General features: G+C 38.4%; 2 protein-coding genes across 4 annotated transcripts; both read right to left on the reverse strand.

The window, feature by feature from the left end:
* Positions 1–977: 977 nt before the first annotated feature.
* On the reverse strand, positions 978–10,486 carry LOC122884720 (interferon-induced, double-stranded RNA-activated protein kinase-like). The gene is made up of 19 exons (XM_044215004.1): positions 10,228–10,486; positions 9,207–9,345; positions 8,935–9,089; positions 8,728–8,851; positions 8,513–8,586; positions 8,292–8,435; positions 8,047–8,179; positions 6,547–6,614; positions 6,362–6,455; positions 6,014–6,078; positions 5,836–5,923; positions 5,539–5,597; positions 5,267–5,386; positions 5,048–5,176; positions 4,753–4,957; positions 3,096–3,230; positions 2,604–2,705; positions 2,376–2,438; positions 978–2,025 (listed from the first exon to the last, which is right to left on the reverse strand). Exons 1-19 carry the CDS (start codon positions 10,332–10,334, stop codon positions 1,891–1,893), a joined length of 2,139 nt encoding a protein of 712 aa, XP_044070939.1. The 5' UTR covers positions 10,335–10,486; the 3' UTR covers positions 978–1,890.
* Positions 10,487–10,695: 209 nt separating this feature from the next.
* On the reverse strand, positions 10,696–17,677 carry LOC122884721 (interferon-induced, double-stranded RNA-activated protein kinase-like). Of its 3 annotated transcripts, none has more exons than XM_044215007.1 (19): positions 17,496–17,677; positions 16,410–16,536; positions 16,144–16,298; positions 15,934–16,057; positions 15,657–15,730; positions 15,404–15,553; positions 15,113–15,245; positions 14,614–14,681; positions 14,440–14,530; positions 14,014–14,045; positions 13,891–13,933; positions 13,720–13,796; positions 13,416–13,535; positions 13,145–13,273; positions 12,831–13,050; positions 12,602–12,745; positions 12,346–12,447; positions 12,178–12,240; positions 10,696–11,789 (listed from the first exon to the last, which is right to left on the reverse strand). In XM_044215007.1, the coding sequence occupies exons 2-19, from the start codon at positions 16,428–16,430 to the stop codon at positions 11,652–11,654; spliced, it is 1,884 nt and encodes a 627-aa protein (XP_044070942.1). In that variant the 5' UTR covers positions 16,431–16,536; positions 17,496–17,677; the 3' UTR covers positions 10,696–11,651. The 3 variants fall into 3 exon arrangements, with proteins under 3 accessions (XP_044070942.1, XP_044070940.1, XP_044070943.1); XM_044215005.1 differs by lacking the exon at positions 17,496–17,677 and adding an exon at positions 16,997–17,485; XM_044215008.1 differs by lacking the exon at positions 17,496–17,677 and adding an exon at positions 16,997–17,131 and having other exon boundaries at positions 12,346–12,444.
* Positions 17,678–17,796: the final 119 nt, after the last annotated feature.

Consider the following 17,796-nt stretch of genomic DNA (forward strand, 5'->3'; position numbering starts at 1 on the left):
TTTAAAAAGGGGCACCTCCGACATGTTAAAGATTAGGGTTCATTTTTGGTCTAAGGACACACCAGGCTCTAGGCCTACCTGGCTGTGGGGATGGGCACAGGTCCTTTAAGTCAGCCCCTCCGATTTGTTGTCTGAAGAACTCACTTCTTAAGAGTTTCAACCTGTTCCATTTTTCTAAATCTTTAGACTGATATGAGTCAGAACCCACTGAGATATACTACACCTTACTGTATCACTCTGAAATGAACCTTCAACACCTTGAATAAAACATCTTGACTAGTGTAATCAATTGCAGTAGCCAGAGCAGTAATTGCAGGCTCCTGAGAACAGAAAGAGTCAGAGCATATTTAAGACATTTCCTGGTTTATTTTCTTTAGCCTGCTGCAGTGCCAACAACCCTGCCAGCATCTCCACAGAGCGCACACCAAGAAAACGAGATGCACACTTAGAAATAATACTTATATACTGCAAATGCAGCCACTTTTTGTCTTATCCAACAGATCCACTGGTATATTAACATATTTTTTAAAGTAACCAAGTTCACTTCCTACCTTTTAAGGCTCAACAATCTGTCACTGGAGGTGGCAGGGGCTCAAGTGTTCCAATCCCCCCCCCCCTTTGCTTCATTTTCAAACAAAAGATCTTTTTGATTTTAAGCAGCAGTTGGCAACCAGCTTTTTAGGTGCATAACTATCAACAATCCATCTAAAGCTGATTTAACTTCAAGTCTCAACACTACCGATACCAAGTCTTGATTTGAGTATCAATACTAGTATCAATAGAATTGAGTGGCACATAAACACTCTTAGTGCTCTCCCTGCTTCTTTGCTGCTGATCACAAAATCCACTTGAAAATTTTTTTATTTACCATCAGATACTGACTTGTGTTTTAATATGTGATTAAATCATTAACAGATAATAGTAAACAGAAATTGTATACAAAACCCTTTTAATGAAATAATTAAACTCATAAAACATGACGGTACTGTAGCCAGTTTTAATATGAAAAAGTATTAGTATCAATATCGGTGATTCTGCAAAGCAAATAAAGCAAACATGTAAAATTTTAACAGGAGAAAGCAAGTGAAACTCGAGGGTAAAATCTGTGTATCTATTTACAGTGAATGCATTAATGGCCCTCTTGATTCAGAGACCCATGGTTACAAATGTAACCCTCTCATTCATATTTCACGTAAATTGGAAACAAACATCCATGTGTCTCTTGGGGAAAATTCAATGAAAGTCCTCAGATAATTTTCTGTTTTCTGGGTTGGGAAATCAGATGCCCGTCCAAGAATATCTGTCTGGCTCGTGTGTGTGTTTATACAGTACATACATTTACATTGTACATTGTGTAGATGACCATTCTACCCCAGATAACCATTATTTTATTTTCCAACTTAGCATATTCAGTACAAAGCAAAGGCCGTAATGTGGCACCACTTTAAATACAAATTACATTTCTACCATTTCCAGCATATAATAAAATGTCAACCGTTGACAGAAATTACCCAGCACATGATTATTTGCTAGACAGCTAGATGTGAAAAGATGGCAAAAGTTACTTATAAAATCATGATATAATTTTATTTTATGGTTCATTCCCTGATTATAAAACCTAGAATATTAGGTCCCCTTTCACACTTGCATGGTTAATGATTTGACCTCCAGTCTGCATGCTGAAGTGTCCATGAGCAAAACACACAAGTGTGTGTGTGTGGCCTCGTGAAGTGCTTTGTACAGGTCTCAGGTTAAAGCGCTATGCAAGTGCAGTACATTAACCATTTTCCAACAAATATTAATATAATCATATTAATAACAGTATATCAAATCATCAGAAAAGACAGATTTCCACACGCTCCTGTGACTTATCACAGGTCCTTGTGATAATCAGACAGTTACATTTTCCCGATGCATATTTTGTGCGTTGAATGTCTGAGCCCACTTCTCCAGCTCTGCCTTCAGTGCACTTGCTTCAGGTCGGTCTTCTGGCTTCTCACACAGCATTGACACAATTATTTGGTTCTGCAAAAAAACGAAGAAACTGCAACTGAGATATTTGTACCAACAATAATAAATGCTGTCATACTACAATATTGCTGACGCTCCACTCCACAGTATTTCCAACATGCACTGTGCTCAGGACACTTCTCAAAACACTGTTTTGTGTTCTGTGCTGCTTGATATTGACAATGTTCAAATACAGACAGCAGAAGTCTTGCTTTGACTCCTCATCCTTTGAGGCTTTAGAGATGGCCAACTGTGCAAACCTCTGTATGTCAGCCTCCCTCCTGCTCTGTTGCCGACCATCATAACTGGCACCCTGTGGGAAATACTGTTTCATGTGGCAAGTAGATAAGAAAATGGTAATCTACCTCTTGAGGAAAAGTCAGTGAAAACTCTTTGGGGAACTTCTGACGTCTGGCATTGAGCAAAACCTGGAATTCATACATTGATAAAAGGATGAAAGAACATGTTAGTTAGCCTGAAATGTACTAACAATTCAAATTATGCTTGGTTGAACAAATAAATAAAGAAAAATGAAACTTTAATAACTTTAATAATAACACACAATGTTAACATTCTGTTTATGAAAGACTCACCTCTCCTCTTTCATGGCCAGAAGAGACTTTCCAAAGGAGTTCAAAGTATATCAACCCCAGAGGAAATATGTCCACTTTTCGGTCATACTTCTTCTCCCTCTTCTGTGATAGAATAAAAACACAGTGCTGACAAAAGGCACCTACAGCTGCCTGATGTTATCCTTTCATTAATCATCATTAACTAGTTATGCTCATGAGGTTAATGAAGCGTCAGCTTTCAGCTCAGTTTGTACTGCTTAAATTTGTAATTAAATTTTAAATAATGTTCTGTTGGCATAAAAGTTGTAACATGTTTGATGTTAAATTTTTGATTTTACAGCTCTCACTGCCAACAGTAAAAACAGATGAGGCTGAGCTTCAGGAAATCTGGCAGCATTGTTAAGTGTGGTAGGCACATAGGTAGTCTACCTAATTAAGCCCATTAGAAGAGCATATTTGTTAAAACAGTAATACAGAAGAATTCAAAGTTATTGTTAGTAAAGACCATCTCACTTGTTCAGGAGCCATGTAAGTTGGGGTTCCTTTACACACTGTTCTGTCCATCAAAGCAGAGTCGTCATCTCTGGTGACCAGACCAAAGTCCCCAATCTTCACTTCTCCACCCAGTCCAAACAGGATGTTGTCAGGCTAACCGTTGAAAAGCAAAAACACGAAGTGAAACAAATAAACACCTAGCGCTTCACATTATGGGCAGTAACAGATGAAGTAGTGAATTTAAGTGAAGTGTTAATTGAAATGGATTTTAAAAAGGTATCTGTGGCTGAAGCCAGCATCAAATCTAAACAGTCAGCATGTGTCTTTCATTGGGAAGGGCTGTTTTGTTCACTTTGATTAGATAAATGATCGGCTAATAGGCTTATGTTTATCTAGTTTATCTTTTCTAGATTAATATGTCAGATTATCCTCTCTCGATGACTTTTTTAATTTCTAGTTGCATTTTCTGTTCTGATTCCTCATTATAGACCCTAAAATCTGTGTGTAAAATGGGTTATTCATGTGGCATTTGTTCATTTAATTATTATTCTGTTACATTTAACGTAAATGCCTTCCATTTACCAATATTATTGTAGCGGGGAATTATTGAATACTGGCCTTAAAAAAATACTTTAACATAAGTCTAAAAACAAAACAAAATATTAGTTAAGCAAATTCTTATGGGTTTAACTTCCACTTCCTTCCTGGAAGACCTCATCTGCTGTCTCCACATTAGTACTGTGCTGTAATGGCAGCACACTAACAGAGAATTTTGGTCACAAAAGTCTTTGCTGTGATGAACTACACACTGCACTTCAAACAGCAGGAGAGCAGCAGCAGCACATTTCCACCACCTCTTGGGGCTTGTTGGGGCAGGATCTAGCCCAATACTTAGAATAACCATATGTTCATTAGTAAATGGAGGTGAGGGGCAAAATTCTAGTATGTGGTGCTGCTACCCTGTACCAGTGAGCACCAGAACATACTGGTTCTAGGTGCTCCGCCCTCTTGACGGGCTTCACTATCGGTTTGCACAAGGACCTGTCTCAGGGTGTTGGCAAAGCCTCCTCAGGGTCAATTTCGGAACTCATCGGCTATCGTCTGACAATGATTTAGCCCCTAAAGGCAACAGCCAATGTTTTGGGGCTTCCGGCGTGGCCAGCGGATATCGGGATAACGGATATTCAGGCTAAGACTTCCTCTTCCGTGTGCCGGTCATTGTTTACAGCCCACTTACCAATGGCGGAACCCATCGGCTATCGTCTGATGAGATACATTTTAAAAAAGCAAATAAAAAGCTAATCTCTAGGGTTGCAAGACTGATAAAAAGCTAAAGTGTCGTCAGACGATAGCCGATGGGTTCCGAGATTGAATTTCGGCCAATGCGTTCCGCCTCTTTTGCTTTCCACACGGACTGTTTACCTGCATGCAACCAAAGCCTGCTCAAACGTGATTGGTCAATACTACTCGGACTGCAAACGGAAACCAGAACGCTTCCGATACCAAAGTCTTGTCCCTTGCCTACATATACTGCGTTCATATGCAGGTATCTGTTTATAGAGGTTATGTCAGGGTAAACCGGAGGACATATCAAATGCTCATTCACCTGAAGTGACATACATTTAGCTTCTATATCAGCTTTGTCTCAGCCACTCACTGTAGAGGCTGGTCTCACCTTAAGGTCCCTGTGGATGTGCTTCTTGGAGTGAATGTATTCGACTCCACTAACTATTTGTTGAGCAATGCTTAGACTTTCTTCTCTTCTCTTTGCGTCTTGCAAAGACTGAGCGTTCTTATCATCAATCCACCCTCTAAGTGTTTTGGTGTCACATAACTCCATCTGAATATAGAGGTACTTTGCCGATGAATTATCTGTAGACCTAGAAAAGTAAGAAGAGAAGAATTGTTTAATTATTCACATTCAACTTGAATAAAAAGTTAAGACTTAAGGTTAGGTGTATGGGACTTACTGGGAAGATCTGTAACTGTCAGCTGAAATGTCCCATTGGTATCCTGAATCCTCCACCCAAAATGTGTAGTATCTAACAATATTACCGTGGTGGAGGTCTGATAATGTCTTCACCTCTCGAAGAGCTTTCCTGATCCAAAGGAGAACAAGAAAATTAATCAGTAAACAAAGTACTGCAAATGCTATACTGCACACAGGTACCTTACCACTGCATACTTACTCCTCACAGCAGACAATCTTTACAGCAAAATACTTCTCCAACAGTTTATGTCTTGCTTTGTAAACACAACCAAAGGCTCCACTGCCAAGACACTCCAAGGGATCAAAGTCTGAAGTAAACCTGTTGAGATTAACGCTATTGTTTAGGCAACAGATTAAAAAAACATTGACATGTCTTCTTGATTGTACATCAATTATTAGGAGAGAAATTAAAACCATATCAGTATAAAACACACATGCTACATTGTAAATGAATGTTTTTTTTATTCACACCTTGACTGGTTCCATGTCTCATTCTGACTATTTCCCATATTCTTGTCTTTGACAACATCCTTAGAGAATAAAAGAATGAAATAGATTTAAAATGTTGAACCCAGCTCTGATTAATTTCTATACTCTTTAATAACTAGAACATTCAACTTGTCATCCACCACATCAAAACAACCAAGTAGCATATTCTCTTTGGGAGTGACTCCCTCCATCGGTGGGGTGAGATCACGAGCAGTCACTGGTATTGCATTCACAGAATGCAAAATCCAATTAATTAAAACTGTGATAGAAAGTGCAGACCTGATCCTTCGAAGAGCTTGATGAATTAGTGAATATTCCTGAGTTACTTGTGCCCGTTGACATGCTTTGTGACGATGCAAGACACTCCCTAGGAGAATATAATAAGAGGCATGAGTCCGGCTTTTTCATTATTAAGCTCTACAATCTGTTTTAATACTAGTGTCAGTAAGTGCCTTACAGTGAAGTTGGTGTTGAAAACTTGGTTGGTGCATCATCTTCAGACACAGTTGACCTGAAGGACATCTACAATTCACAAAAAAGTGCTTAATTGTTACAATGTAGCATGTTCCAAATAAAATGATACATGAAAATTAAAAATAATGTCAAATAATGTGAATTATTTAATGTAATTTTTCACCTCAGTAAAACCATTTAAAATTTTCATCATGTTAAACCACAAATATGGACCCAAACTAAAATGTCTTGCTCTTACAATGCTGCTACTAGTCTGCTGCAATCTTGCAGACTATTACAAGAACATTTGCTTTACCTACTAAAGATTTTTTACGATTATGAGAGAACAGACCTGAGCCTCGGAGGGGTTTGATGAACTGATGAATATTACTGAGTCACTTGTGCTCATTGTCGTGCTTTGTGATGATAATTCATCATGGGATTCCCTAGGGGGAATACAATGAGAGACATGAGTACAGCTTTCTCCGTATTTAACTCCATGGTATGTTCTCCTACTAATGACAGTAAGTGCCTTACAGTGTAGCTGATTGAGCTGACAACATAGGTGGTGCACCATCTTCGGACACTGTTGATCTGACAGACACCTAAAATGCACAGAAAAGGTGTATATATAAATATATAATATATATGACATAATGTTAGACGTGTAAAAATTCACTCCAGTGGAATCATTTCATTCAAAAGTATTCAAAAGTAGCTGAGGTTAAAACTAAATGGGAACAGGAGCTGGGGATAGAGTTAAATAATGTGTGGTGGGTGGCGGCCATAGACAGAGTACATACATCTTGAGCTTGACTCACCCTCATACAACTTAAGGTACTGCACAGGGCCCATCCTTCCAAATCAAGGATTTCAGGAATATCTCCAGATGTTGAAGATACATGCACTAGATGTCATAACACTCCCTGCAATCTAAATCAGGTTTTTCCTATGTCCAGAACTACATACCTACTGGGATGGTTTTTTTTTCAAACGTATGTCCTCAGTGCTCAACTTCAACTTGAAGTTCCATGTTGTAACATGTCTTACTGTGTTGTGTTACTCTTGTTTTATTTATCATTTATTTAGTTATTTTTTATTCATTTATTTACTCATCTATTTTGCACTCTATATTTGTACTCTAAATTGTACTTACATGTTATTTTTGTTATTAATGTTACTGTCATTATTACTATTTTTGTTACTTCTATTTTATTTAGCTACAAATCTCTGTAATTTTGGAAAATCTGGAAAGTATTCTGTCACTATCGAGATACACACTTCCCTCCCCCCTGTGGAATAAAATGAATTCTCAAAAGTAGCTGGGGTTGAGATCTGTTGCCACCTGTGAGTATTGGGAAATTGGGAAAAAAGTGCAATCCCTGGAATAAATAAAAAAGAAAATGCCTTGCTTGAATGTTTAATGGAAAGGGCTTTCAAAATAAAAGCATGTAAGCTGTGGTGAACACGCCCCCTGTGAGCCTTTATACATCTCTGTAAGCAGTACATTTAGAGACCGGCTAACAGCATCAGGAAGAATCTGCAGTGAAATTTCTACTTTTCTACCAAAGCACCCTTAGCTGCCAGTTTATTAGGTACACCTAGCTAAAACTAATGCAGTCTACTACAACAACCCTGCCATAAATCCTCCCTTCATGAAGGTTATAATGTTCAGTTTTAGTTGAAACTGTTTTAGAGAGGTGTTGATTCAACGTTATCATCATTTTGGAGAATGTAGTTTGTGATGCTGTTGAACTGTATTGCATTGTACAGGGAGGTGTTTCTGTAAATAGGCCTACCCTTATGATATAAATGGGGTGGACAAAATATTAGAAACACCTGTCAGTATAACACGACGTTGAAACCAAACACTTCTCTAAAACTGTTTCAACAAAAACTGAACATTATAACCTTTATAAAAGGTAGGATTTATTGTAGGATTGTTGTATGAAACTGCATTTTTATCTAAGCGTACCTAATAAACTGGCAACTGAGTGTTCATTTAATGATACAAAGGGAGTAGATAATATGAAATACCTTGCTGTCCCAGTCTGACTGTTCTTGAAGAGCAGACCAGGCAAGCTGAGCTGCATTTTGTTTGGCTTCCTTGACAGTCTTACCCTCAGCCACAGGGTAGTCCTTGTTGTTGATCACTAATTTGTAGAAAAATCTGTGTTGTGTTTTGAAAAGGAGGAATTAGTTTAGATCATTGTGTTGACATTTTAATATTGTTTCCAACTGAACATCAATCAAGAGTTAGTGTCTGTAGTGTTCATACTCACTGAAGGTTATGAGGCGGGCCGCATCTCCTCTCTTCAATAAATATATGGGAGCTGTTTGTTTTCTGACAGTAGTGGTTGACAATTCCTATGTAATTTGTCTCTGTAAAGCTGCTGTCGTTCACATTGACGCTTCTTGTCTTATTACTGTAATAAACAAGTGACATTTCACACTAATGAAGACATGATAATTAAACAATGCATTGCCATTGTGATTTACTCACCAAATATCAAAAAGACTTTGACTTAGTTCCTCCTTTTCTTGAGTTGATGTATGGTAGTAATTCTCATCTGCAGTCTTGGCAATTAAAAAAATTACAATTTAGAGATTGTTCACACAGTGGACTGTGGCCTGCTGAGTACGTGACACCAACGAACACAACACAATATGTTTTTAGGCCTATGATTAACCCAGTAGAACCTAATGTGTATTACTTACCTCTGTAGTTTTACTGCCACATATCTCGTTATATACAAGCTTGGCTGCTTCCTCCTTTGCTTCCCTCTTTGTTTTCCCATAGGCAGCTGGATACTCCTTATTACCAACCACAAAGCTACAGCACCTAATAGAATAAAAACTTTTATTTAATGCATTTTCAAATCATGACAAAATAGCTAAGAAGTTGGATGCAGTTAGGAGACTTACTGAATAGCATTATTTGGTCCCGGTCTTGTTGACTCCACAGGCCTTATAGTCACCCTGTTCTTCTGACCATATTCATTGAGCCAACATATGTAGTTGATGTTGCCGATACTTGTCTGATGAACTGATGCAGCAGAAGCTTCTGCGGCATTTTCTGTCTGTTAAGATAATAGCAAATATACTTCAAGGAGACATATGCCATGAACTGATGTTTTACTATTAAATACCTACAATCCAACATTCTCTAGTTAAGCAAAGAGGAACAATAATCTTACTGAGTCAGCTGAGTCCTGATGTTCCTTCTCCAACAAGCATTTCAGGGCATTTTTAGCTGCATTCTGTCTGGCTTCCTTCTTGTTCTTGCCCACACCATCAGGATAGACTTTACCATTCAGGACTACCCTCTGGGTGAATCTGTAGAGGAATTGTCATACCTTTGTTGTACAGCCAAGTTGACTTGAAATGATGTTGGTGGTGTGCATTAAAGTACATGAATCTGCACACTACCATATTCAGCCTCTAGGAGGTAAAAATCATCCATGTTGGGACTGTGTGACTCCACCAGGTTATTCACACACTAATGTTCAACTGTACATTCATAGGCTGAAATGGTAACACAGTACATGTATTCAAACACTTTACTTGAGTACAATTTTGAGGTACTTGTACTTGATGTATTTGTACTTAAGTATTTCCATTTTATGCAACTTTATACCGCTTCTCTATCACATTTACCTGACCACAATTTACTGTTTACTTCACAAGTTTACAGAGCACAGGGCATAACTGATCCAGAGCTAGCAGGCACGTCATTCCAGCCATTAAAGGACTTTATCAACTCACTCTGTTCTTGAAAAAAAACAGTATGGGTTGGTACCTTTCTCTAAAAACTAAATTAACTTAAAAAAAAAAACCCCTTTGTGCTGTAAATATAAAGTTGTGACAAGTCCTTATGGGCAAATGTGTGAGGTAACCTCTGTTAAATCCTACACTTCCGTTTTTTGGATACATTTGTTCTGTATTAGTTGGTTGTCTCTAATCAACAAGTAGTTTCATGATATTTTAGGAGTTTTCTGATATACCAGGCCTCCTCCTAAAACGTATTGATGAGTAGGCCTGGCAGTTTTTCTGTGTATTACCTTGATATTGAACCACCACCCGAATCATCATCCAAGACACCCTTTGCAAGAGACTCTCATCCAAAAGCACTCCCATTTTAGTGGAGCACGACTATGCCAGAATAATACACAAAGGCGCGTGCTACAACCACCGGTAACAGAAATTCATTCAACTCACGTCTGATTATGGGCAGAGCCAACTGATCCACAGTCCTCATATTTCAGCTCGGACCGTGTTCTCTGCGCGCGCTCGTTTAGTGTAGCTACGTAGTTTCCAGTTTCCATCGTAAATGACGAAGCTGTCGGAATTTGAGCTCAAATTACATAAAACTGTGAGAACAAAGTACACAGCTCACGACACTCGTCTCTCTCTGCTGCTAGTTCTGCGTACAGTCCTCTGTTTCGATTCATCTGACTTGATACCTGTAAGTTTCGATTTCTTCGTATGAACGTCACATACGGAAAAACGTCATCAAAACTATCAACTGAAACTGGGCAATTAATTAACCTACCTGTTAACGACTGCAGGTGAAATTGCAGAAATGTGTCGTTCGTTCGAACAGAGTGCGGGGTACTCACATCCAAAACACTTCTGCAGTTTGCATCAAAAAGCAAACTGAAGGCAAAAACAGACAAAAGATCCGCACACTAGCTCCCGATTTTAATTGTCTTGTTTTTTTTGCCTTCAGAAATGTGTCGTTCATCATTAGTTATCAATAACTGCAGTTATTGTTTTGTTATAGTTTGCGCAGCATTTTATTAATCCGTCCAGTGGTGTACACACAATGTCTCAGGGTGGGGGCAACGTTTTAAAAGGGGCACCTCCTACACATTAGAGATCCTGTGACCACAGGGCTGGCTGTACCTGGCTGTGGGGATGTGCACAGGTCCTCCAGTTCTTAAGTGTTTGCTTCTGATCTCTGACTCTGAAGGCTGCAACTTCACTGGTTTTCCTGCAGTCTAAGAGCTTAAGCTTGGAGCTAAAGTACTTACTTGTCCAGCTTGATTTAGAAAGAAAATCGTCATATTTCAACATGTCTCAAATGCTGAATCTTCATATCTGAAAACAGTTGTCTTGCACGTACAGTTTTGGGAATCAATGACAGAAACAAGTACAAGCATTTGGTACACGAAGGTGATTTTCTGGAACTAGGGCACATTCCCCATCTCAGAGCTGCTGAAATTCCCATCCAGACTCATTTGAATGTAAAAACAAGACAGATCATCAGGAGAGCGGCCACTAAAATTCACAAGTTGTACAAAATACAAAAGTACTTATACAAACTTTACAGAAGAAGAATGACCATTACACCCTAGCTGCCGATGTTATATTTTCCAATTCATCCTATTCATTGAAAAGCAAAGGGTGTAATGTGACATCACGTTAAACACATTTGACCATTTACAGCATAGAATACATTACTTCAATACCAGTTGACAAAGGAATTACACAGGACATGATTATTTGTTAAAAGTGAATAATGTTGCATTCCCTGATTTTAAAATGCACATGGTCATGTGCCTTTTCCCACGATGCTGAATAAATAGTCATGCATGTGATGACAGATGCTTTCGCATTGTTTGAGTATTTCCTTGTAATAATCAGACAGTCTTATTGTCGCGACGCATATCTTTAAGCGTTGTAAGTGTACGACTGCACTCCTCCAAGTCTGTCTTTAGTTTACTTGCTTCAGGTCTGTCTTCTGGCTTCACACACAGCATTGACTTTATAATTCGGTTCTGCAATAAAAAACAACAAAAAGAACAGATATTGGAATCTCCTTAATATCCATAAATGATGCCAGTGTCTTTGAGGCTCCACTCAACTGTATTTGCCTCAAGCTGACATTACTTGGGCAACCTAACAAAGTAAACCGTTTCCCCAAACAGTCATCTGTCCTGCTCGATATTTGACATTTTTATTACATTACATTACATTACATTACACACACACACACACACACACACAGTCCTGTTTTGGCTCCTCATCCTTTGAGGTTGAACTGCTATAACAGTGCAAACCTCTATACCTCAGCCTCACTACTGCCCTGCTAACCATCACAAATGACTGCCTGCCTGCAGAAAATACTGTTTCGTGAGACAAGTAAAAGAAAGAATGCTGGTGCACCTCCAAGGAAAAATTGTGTGAAAATCCTTGAGGAAGTTTCTGGTTTCTGGCATCATCCCAAATCTGGAAGTCATGCAGTGATAAAAGGGAAAGCAAAAAGCATCTATTAGTAAACAGTTAATATGGACATATTCTGTACAGCATGATTTTGGACTCTGGACAACTCACCGCTTTCCTTTCGTGGCCAGTAGAGAGGTTCCAAAGGAGTTCGAAATATATCAACCCCAAAGCAAATATGTCCACTTTTCGGTCATAAATGCTCCTGCTCTTCTGTCAAACAGGAACACAAAATAACACAAGACACTTTAGCTCTACAGCACCAGTAGTGGTTCAAATCTCCGCAGGGTGCCTTTATGTCTCCCTTTGGCAACCGATATTTAATAATACAGAAATCTAAAGTTATTGTCAGTATAGACCGTCTCACTTGCTCAGGAGCCATGTAAGATGGGGTTCCTTTGTACACGGTTCTCTCGATCACGTTCTCAGCATCGTCATCATTCTCAGCAGTGACCAGACCAAAGTCTCCAATCTTCACTTCCCCATCTTGCCCAAACATGATGTTGGCAGGCTAACCACAGGAAAGAAATAAACAAACATGTAGCTTCATGAGTGATGTGATGTAATAAATGATGATTATATTCACTTCGTCTCACCTTCAGGTCTCTGTGGATGAGCATCTTGGAGTGAATGTATTCGACTCCACTGACTATTTGCTGAGCAATAGTTAGACTCTCTTCTCTTCTCTTGGAGTTTCGCAGAGATTTCTTCACATTCTGAATATTCTTCTCGTCTATCCACACTCTAAGTGTTTTGGTGTCACACAACTCCATCTGAATATACAGGTACTTTATTGATGAATTATCGGTAGAAGACCTAGAAAAGTAGGAACAGAGAAACAGTGAAATGACATACCTTCATGTTAAGTAAAAAAGTACAGTAAGGATTTGAACAAGTGGACGTGGCTTACTGTGAAGTGCTGCAACTGTCAGCTGCACTGTCCCATTTGTATCCTGAATCCTCCAACCAACATGTGTAGTATCGAAGAATATTGCCGTGATGGAGGTCTGATAATGCCATCACCTCTCGTAGAGCTTTTCTGATCCAAAGGCAAACAAGAACATGGCTCAGCTAATGAAACTTTCAATTTATTTGCACAGCGTCTGTTTATTCAAAAAAATATTATACAGTGCTCATTTAAAAAAGGAAACAAAATGAAACATCGTTCATATTTGACTTACTCTTTGCAGCGGACAATCTTTATGGCATAATACTTCTCCAGCAGTTTTTGTTTTGCCTTGAACACATGACCAAAGGCTCCTTTGCCGAGACACACTATGGAGTCAAATTCTGATGTAAACCTGTTGAGATTAACACGTATTATTAAGGCAAAAAGGTGACTATATATATATAAGAATTTTTATTAATATAAAAATGTCTTTCTGATAGAATGTTAATACATGAAACACAAACTAGGCCAGACAAACAAGGCCAAAGCAGTGCTAAAATGCTAATATTGTACTTCAGTGTTTTCATATTCCATACCTTGAGAGTACTGACTTGGTTGTTTTTTCACTCTGACTATTTCCTGTATTCTTGTCATTGAAATTGGCCATTATATCCTTAATGAATAAAATAAAGTCATGATATAGAGATTAAAATGTTAAACAAAATCCAACAAGATAAACTAGCATGATTAATATCTTCTTACTTTACCTCTTTGCTGTTATTGCAGGCCTTTGCGAAATTTGCTGCAATTCTAACAAGACAAGAAAAATTATAAATCAGGTGAAATATTATATAATGTTGCTTTACAGTGGGTCTCAAAAGATGGCTTACCTTACTTTGGGCTTCACATCAGGGCTTCTAATCTTTGTAGCGGGAAGTAGGAAAATATAGCCAATCATATTAAAGCATACATACATTCAAAATCCATTATATGAGGGAAACAGTCCTCCTGTACTTCTCAGTAATATAAAGAGCTCAGAGTGCAATGCCAAAAAATGTGATTTGATTAGAAGTGTGCTGAGAACTAGACTAACTTCACTGGACTTACTAACACTCTTGGTCTTGTAATACTATTGCTTACTTGTTTGCTCGCATCAAATACATGTGTAACTCCCAGGGATTACTAAAAGGCATTCTGGTAATGTGTTCTAGTAATGTAATCAAGGTCAGTAAATTAATATAACTTCTGCAATAGACTGAGCATTACAAACTGGTGAACCACGACAGCATTTGAGGATTGCATAGGAAATAACCGACCTGATATTTGGGAGGATTTGATGAATTGGTGAAAACAATGGAGTCATTTGAAGTCGTTGGCACGCTTTCCGGTTTTGTCTTGTGGCACTCCCTTGGAGAATACAATGAGACACATTAGTAGAATATTCTCAACATTAAACTTTACCATCTGTTGTACTCCTGTCAGTGCCTTACGGTGCGCTTGGTGGTGTGGACAGCCTGGCTGGCGAAGCATCATCAGACACAGCTGACCAGAAAGACAACTGAAAGCACATAGGAAGTGTTCGGCTGTTACATAGTACCATGTTTTGTAGTAATTGATGCTCTTTGGCATGGGGTGCTTCATTAGTGTAATAATGTTATATGATGTTAAACCACAGATGTTCAAAAGAACCTCGCCTTGTAATCTGCTGCTAGATGTATCAGCTTTTCAATGAGAGTTACAACTGCTGTGCATGTTGAAAAATCACGAGCCAGAAAGAGTGTTTTGTTACAATAACAACTGGTAACAGTGAGCTGTCATGTCACCAATTTTAGTTCTGGCATTTATTGCTTATTTCTTCTATATGTTGTAACTGATGGTTAAGTAAAAGGCTCAGGAAACATATGCAATGCCCCTGTTAACAATCTACTAGGTGGCACATAAATAAAAATCATAATTTATCATATCAAAACAACAAGAAATATGAAATACCTTGCTGTCCCAGTCTGACTGTTCTTGAAGAGCAGACCAGGCAAGCTGAGCTGCATTTTGTTTGGCTTCCTTGACAGTCTTACCCTCAGCCACAGGGTAGTCCTTGTTGTTGATCACTAATTTGTAGAAAAATCTGTGTTGTGTTTTGGAGGAAAGGACAGGCAAGGAAAAGAGGAAATAGTTTAGATCATTTTGTTAACATTTTAATATTGTTTACAAGTCAATCAATCAAGAGATTTCATACAGTGTCTGTAGCGTCTATTCAGGTTAAACAGATTCAGTCAGACTCACTGGGTGTTATGTGGTGGACCGCATCTTTTCTCTAAGATGTAATCATGGGAGCGCTTTGTTTTCTGACAGTAGTGGTTCACGATTCCTATGAAATTTATCTCTGCAAAACCTTCGTCGGTAGCTCTCACACTCAAGCTCTTTGTCTTATCACTGTAACACCAAAACAAATCAGACACTAATTAAAACCTTTTCATAACCAAACAGAATCAAAAGAATCAAATGGAAACAATGCGTTGCCACTGTTTGTGCTCACCAGATTTCCGACACATTTTGATTCAATTTCCCCTTTGGTTGGCTTGATGCAACGCTGTATTTCTCCTCTCCAGTCTTGAAAAAAATTAAAATAAACATAAGGATGATTTTTATTATGATTCACTGATCAGAGTGCAGCTTGTGTAACATTTGAAATAAAACTACTTGAACATTCATGACAATGATACAGTCAGTGACAAGCATGTCAAGTCTTTCCTTCCCGCTGCTCTTTTCTAGGACTTTAATTAAGCCAGAAGAAACGAGTGTGTATTACTTACCTCTGTAGTTTTACTGACACATATCTCGTTATATACAAGCTTGGCTGCTTCCTCCTTTGCTTCCCTCTTTGTTTTCCCATAGGCAGCTGGATACTCCTTATCACCAACCACGAAGCTACAGCACCTAACATTACACAAACTTTATTTGATGCATTTTTAAACGGTGACTAAACAACTAAATAAGAATTTGGATGTAGTGTGGAGACTTACTGAAGAGCATTATTTGGTCCCAGTCTTGTTGACTCCACAGGCCTTATAGTCACCCTGTTCTTCTGACCATATTCATTGAGCCAACATATGTAGTTGATGTTGCAGATACTTGTCTGATGAACTGGTGCAGTAGAAGCTTCTGCTGCATTTTCTGTCTGTCACGATGATAACAAATATATGTCAAGGACATGTGTGCTGTGAACTGGTCTTCTACACTTTAAAATACAAAAATTCACACATGCACTAAAGCGGTATAATCATCTTACAGGCTCAACTGATTCCTCCATCAAGCCTGTCAGGGCATTTTTAGCTGCATTCTGTCTGGCTTCCTTCTTGTTCTTCCCCACACCATCAGGATACACCTTACCATTCAGGACTGCTCTTAGTATGAATCTGAGAAGAAATTATGAAACACTGTTAAACAGGCAAGATGATGCTTGAATGCGGTGTGATGGAGGTCAGGGCTTACAGTGCTTCAGACACAGTTCAGTCAAGCACTACAGCCTTTTCTGAAGTAGTGTTACAAGCATAACATGCCATATTCCTTAACATTTTCCTATTGCTTTATCCCCCACAGGGATTTTAAATTTGTACAGAAAACAATAAATAATATATCAACTCAATGTTAAAGGTATACAATGTCAAGTGCATGTGTGGTTTAAATGTGGTAACACTGAATAGCCTAAAGCAACATACAGAATACACCTATTTTCTAATTTTTCTGCCAAAAAAAAGGGAAAATACATCCATTCAATAAGGATCTGTCTTATTAAAGTCCCAGATCTCTTCAAATCCTACATCCCTGCATGACTTTGCAGGTCGCAAATCCCACCAGAGGTTTGATTCAACTCACGTTTTAATGTGGTCAGGGCCAGCAGATCCAACGTCCTCATATTTCAGCTCCGAGCGTGTTCTCTGTGCAAACTCGTTCAGTTTAGCTACGTAGTTTACCGTTTCCATTATAAAGTACTCAACTGCCGGAATGCCAATTCAAATTACATAAAAATAAGAGAACAAAGTGCAAATGACATCTTTTCCGTTTTCGTCCTCACCCACAGTAGGTTTCGTTTTCTCGGTAAACGTCACACAACATGGCTCCTTCAAATTATGACTCAAAAATGAACAGCAACCAAGGGGAAGCTGTCCCCATGGATAAAATGTAGCTAACACTTGTAAAAGTCTTAGCTTAGTAGAGTAAGTGACGTGCTTATATGTTATTGTTAGGTAATGCTACTGTCAATAATTATTTTGACGGATATTTAACTAACGTTTGTCTAACGTCTGCTTAAAATCTTTTGCTTGTTTTGTTGTCTGCTTTAAATTTATACAGCTTCGCTAAAATATGTTCCTACCTGTTTTTCACCTTGCCAAAACGCTTTTTTCTTTTTCTTCTTCTTTTTTTTTTTTTTTTTTTGCATTCAACAACTACAGTTCCCAAGAAACTTTAGCACCGCCCCTACAGCTAAGACTCATGGGAGCTGGAGTTGTTAATACCATTTTAAAAAAAATCGTTAAGGAGGCTTACTATCCTGCATAGGTAGACGTCTTGAGTATTTACAAGGGTTTTGTATCATGTTAGAGCACTTCAGAGACGCATATGAAAGAAACACAATTTCAGGCAACAGTTACCTAATGTAATCCAGTGGTGACAGC

This window comes from Siniperca chuatsi, linkage group LG11, assembly GCF_020085105.1.
Source record: "Siniperca chuatsi isolate FFG_IHB_CAS linkage group LG11, ASM2008510v1, whole genome shotgun sequence".
NCBI classification, from domain to species: Eukaryota; Metazoa; Chordata; class Actinopteri; order Centrarchiformes; family Sinipercidae; genus Siniperca; species Siniperca chuatsi.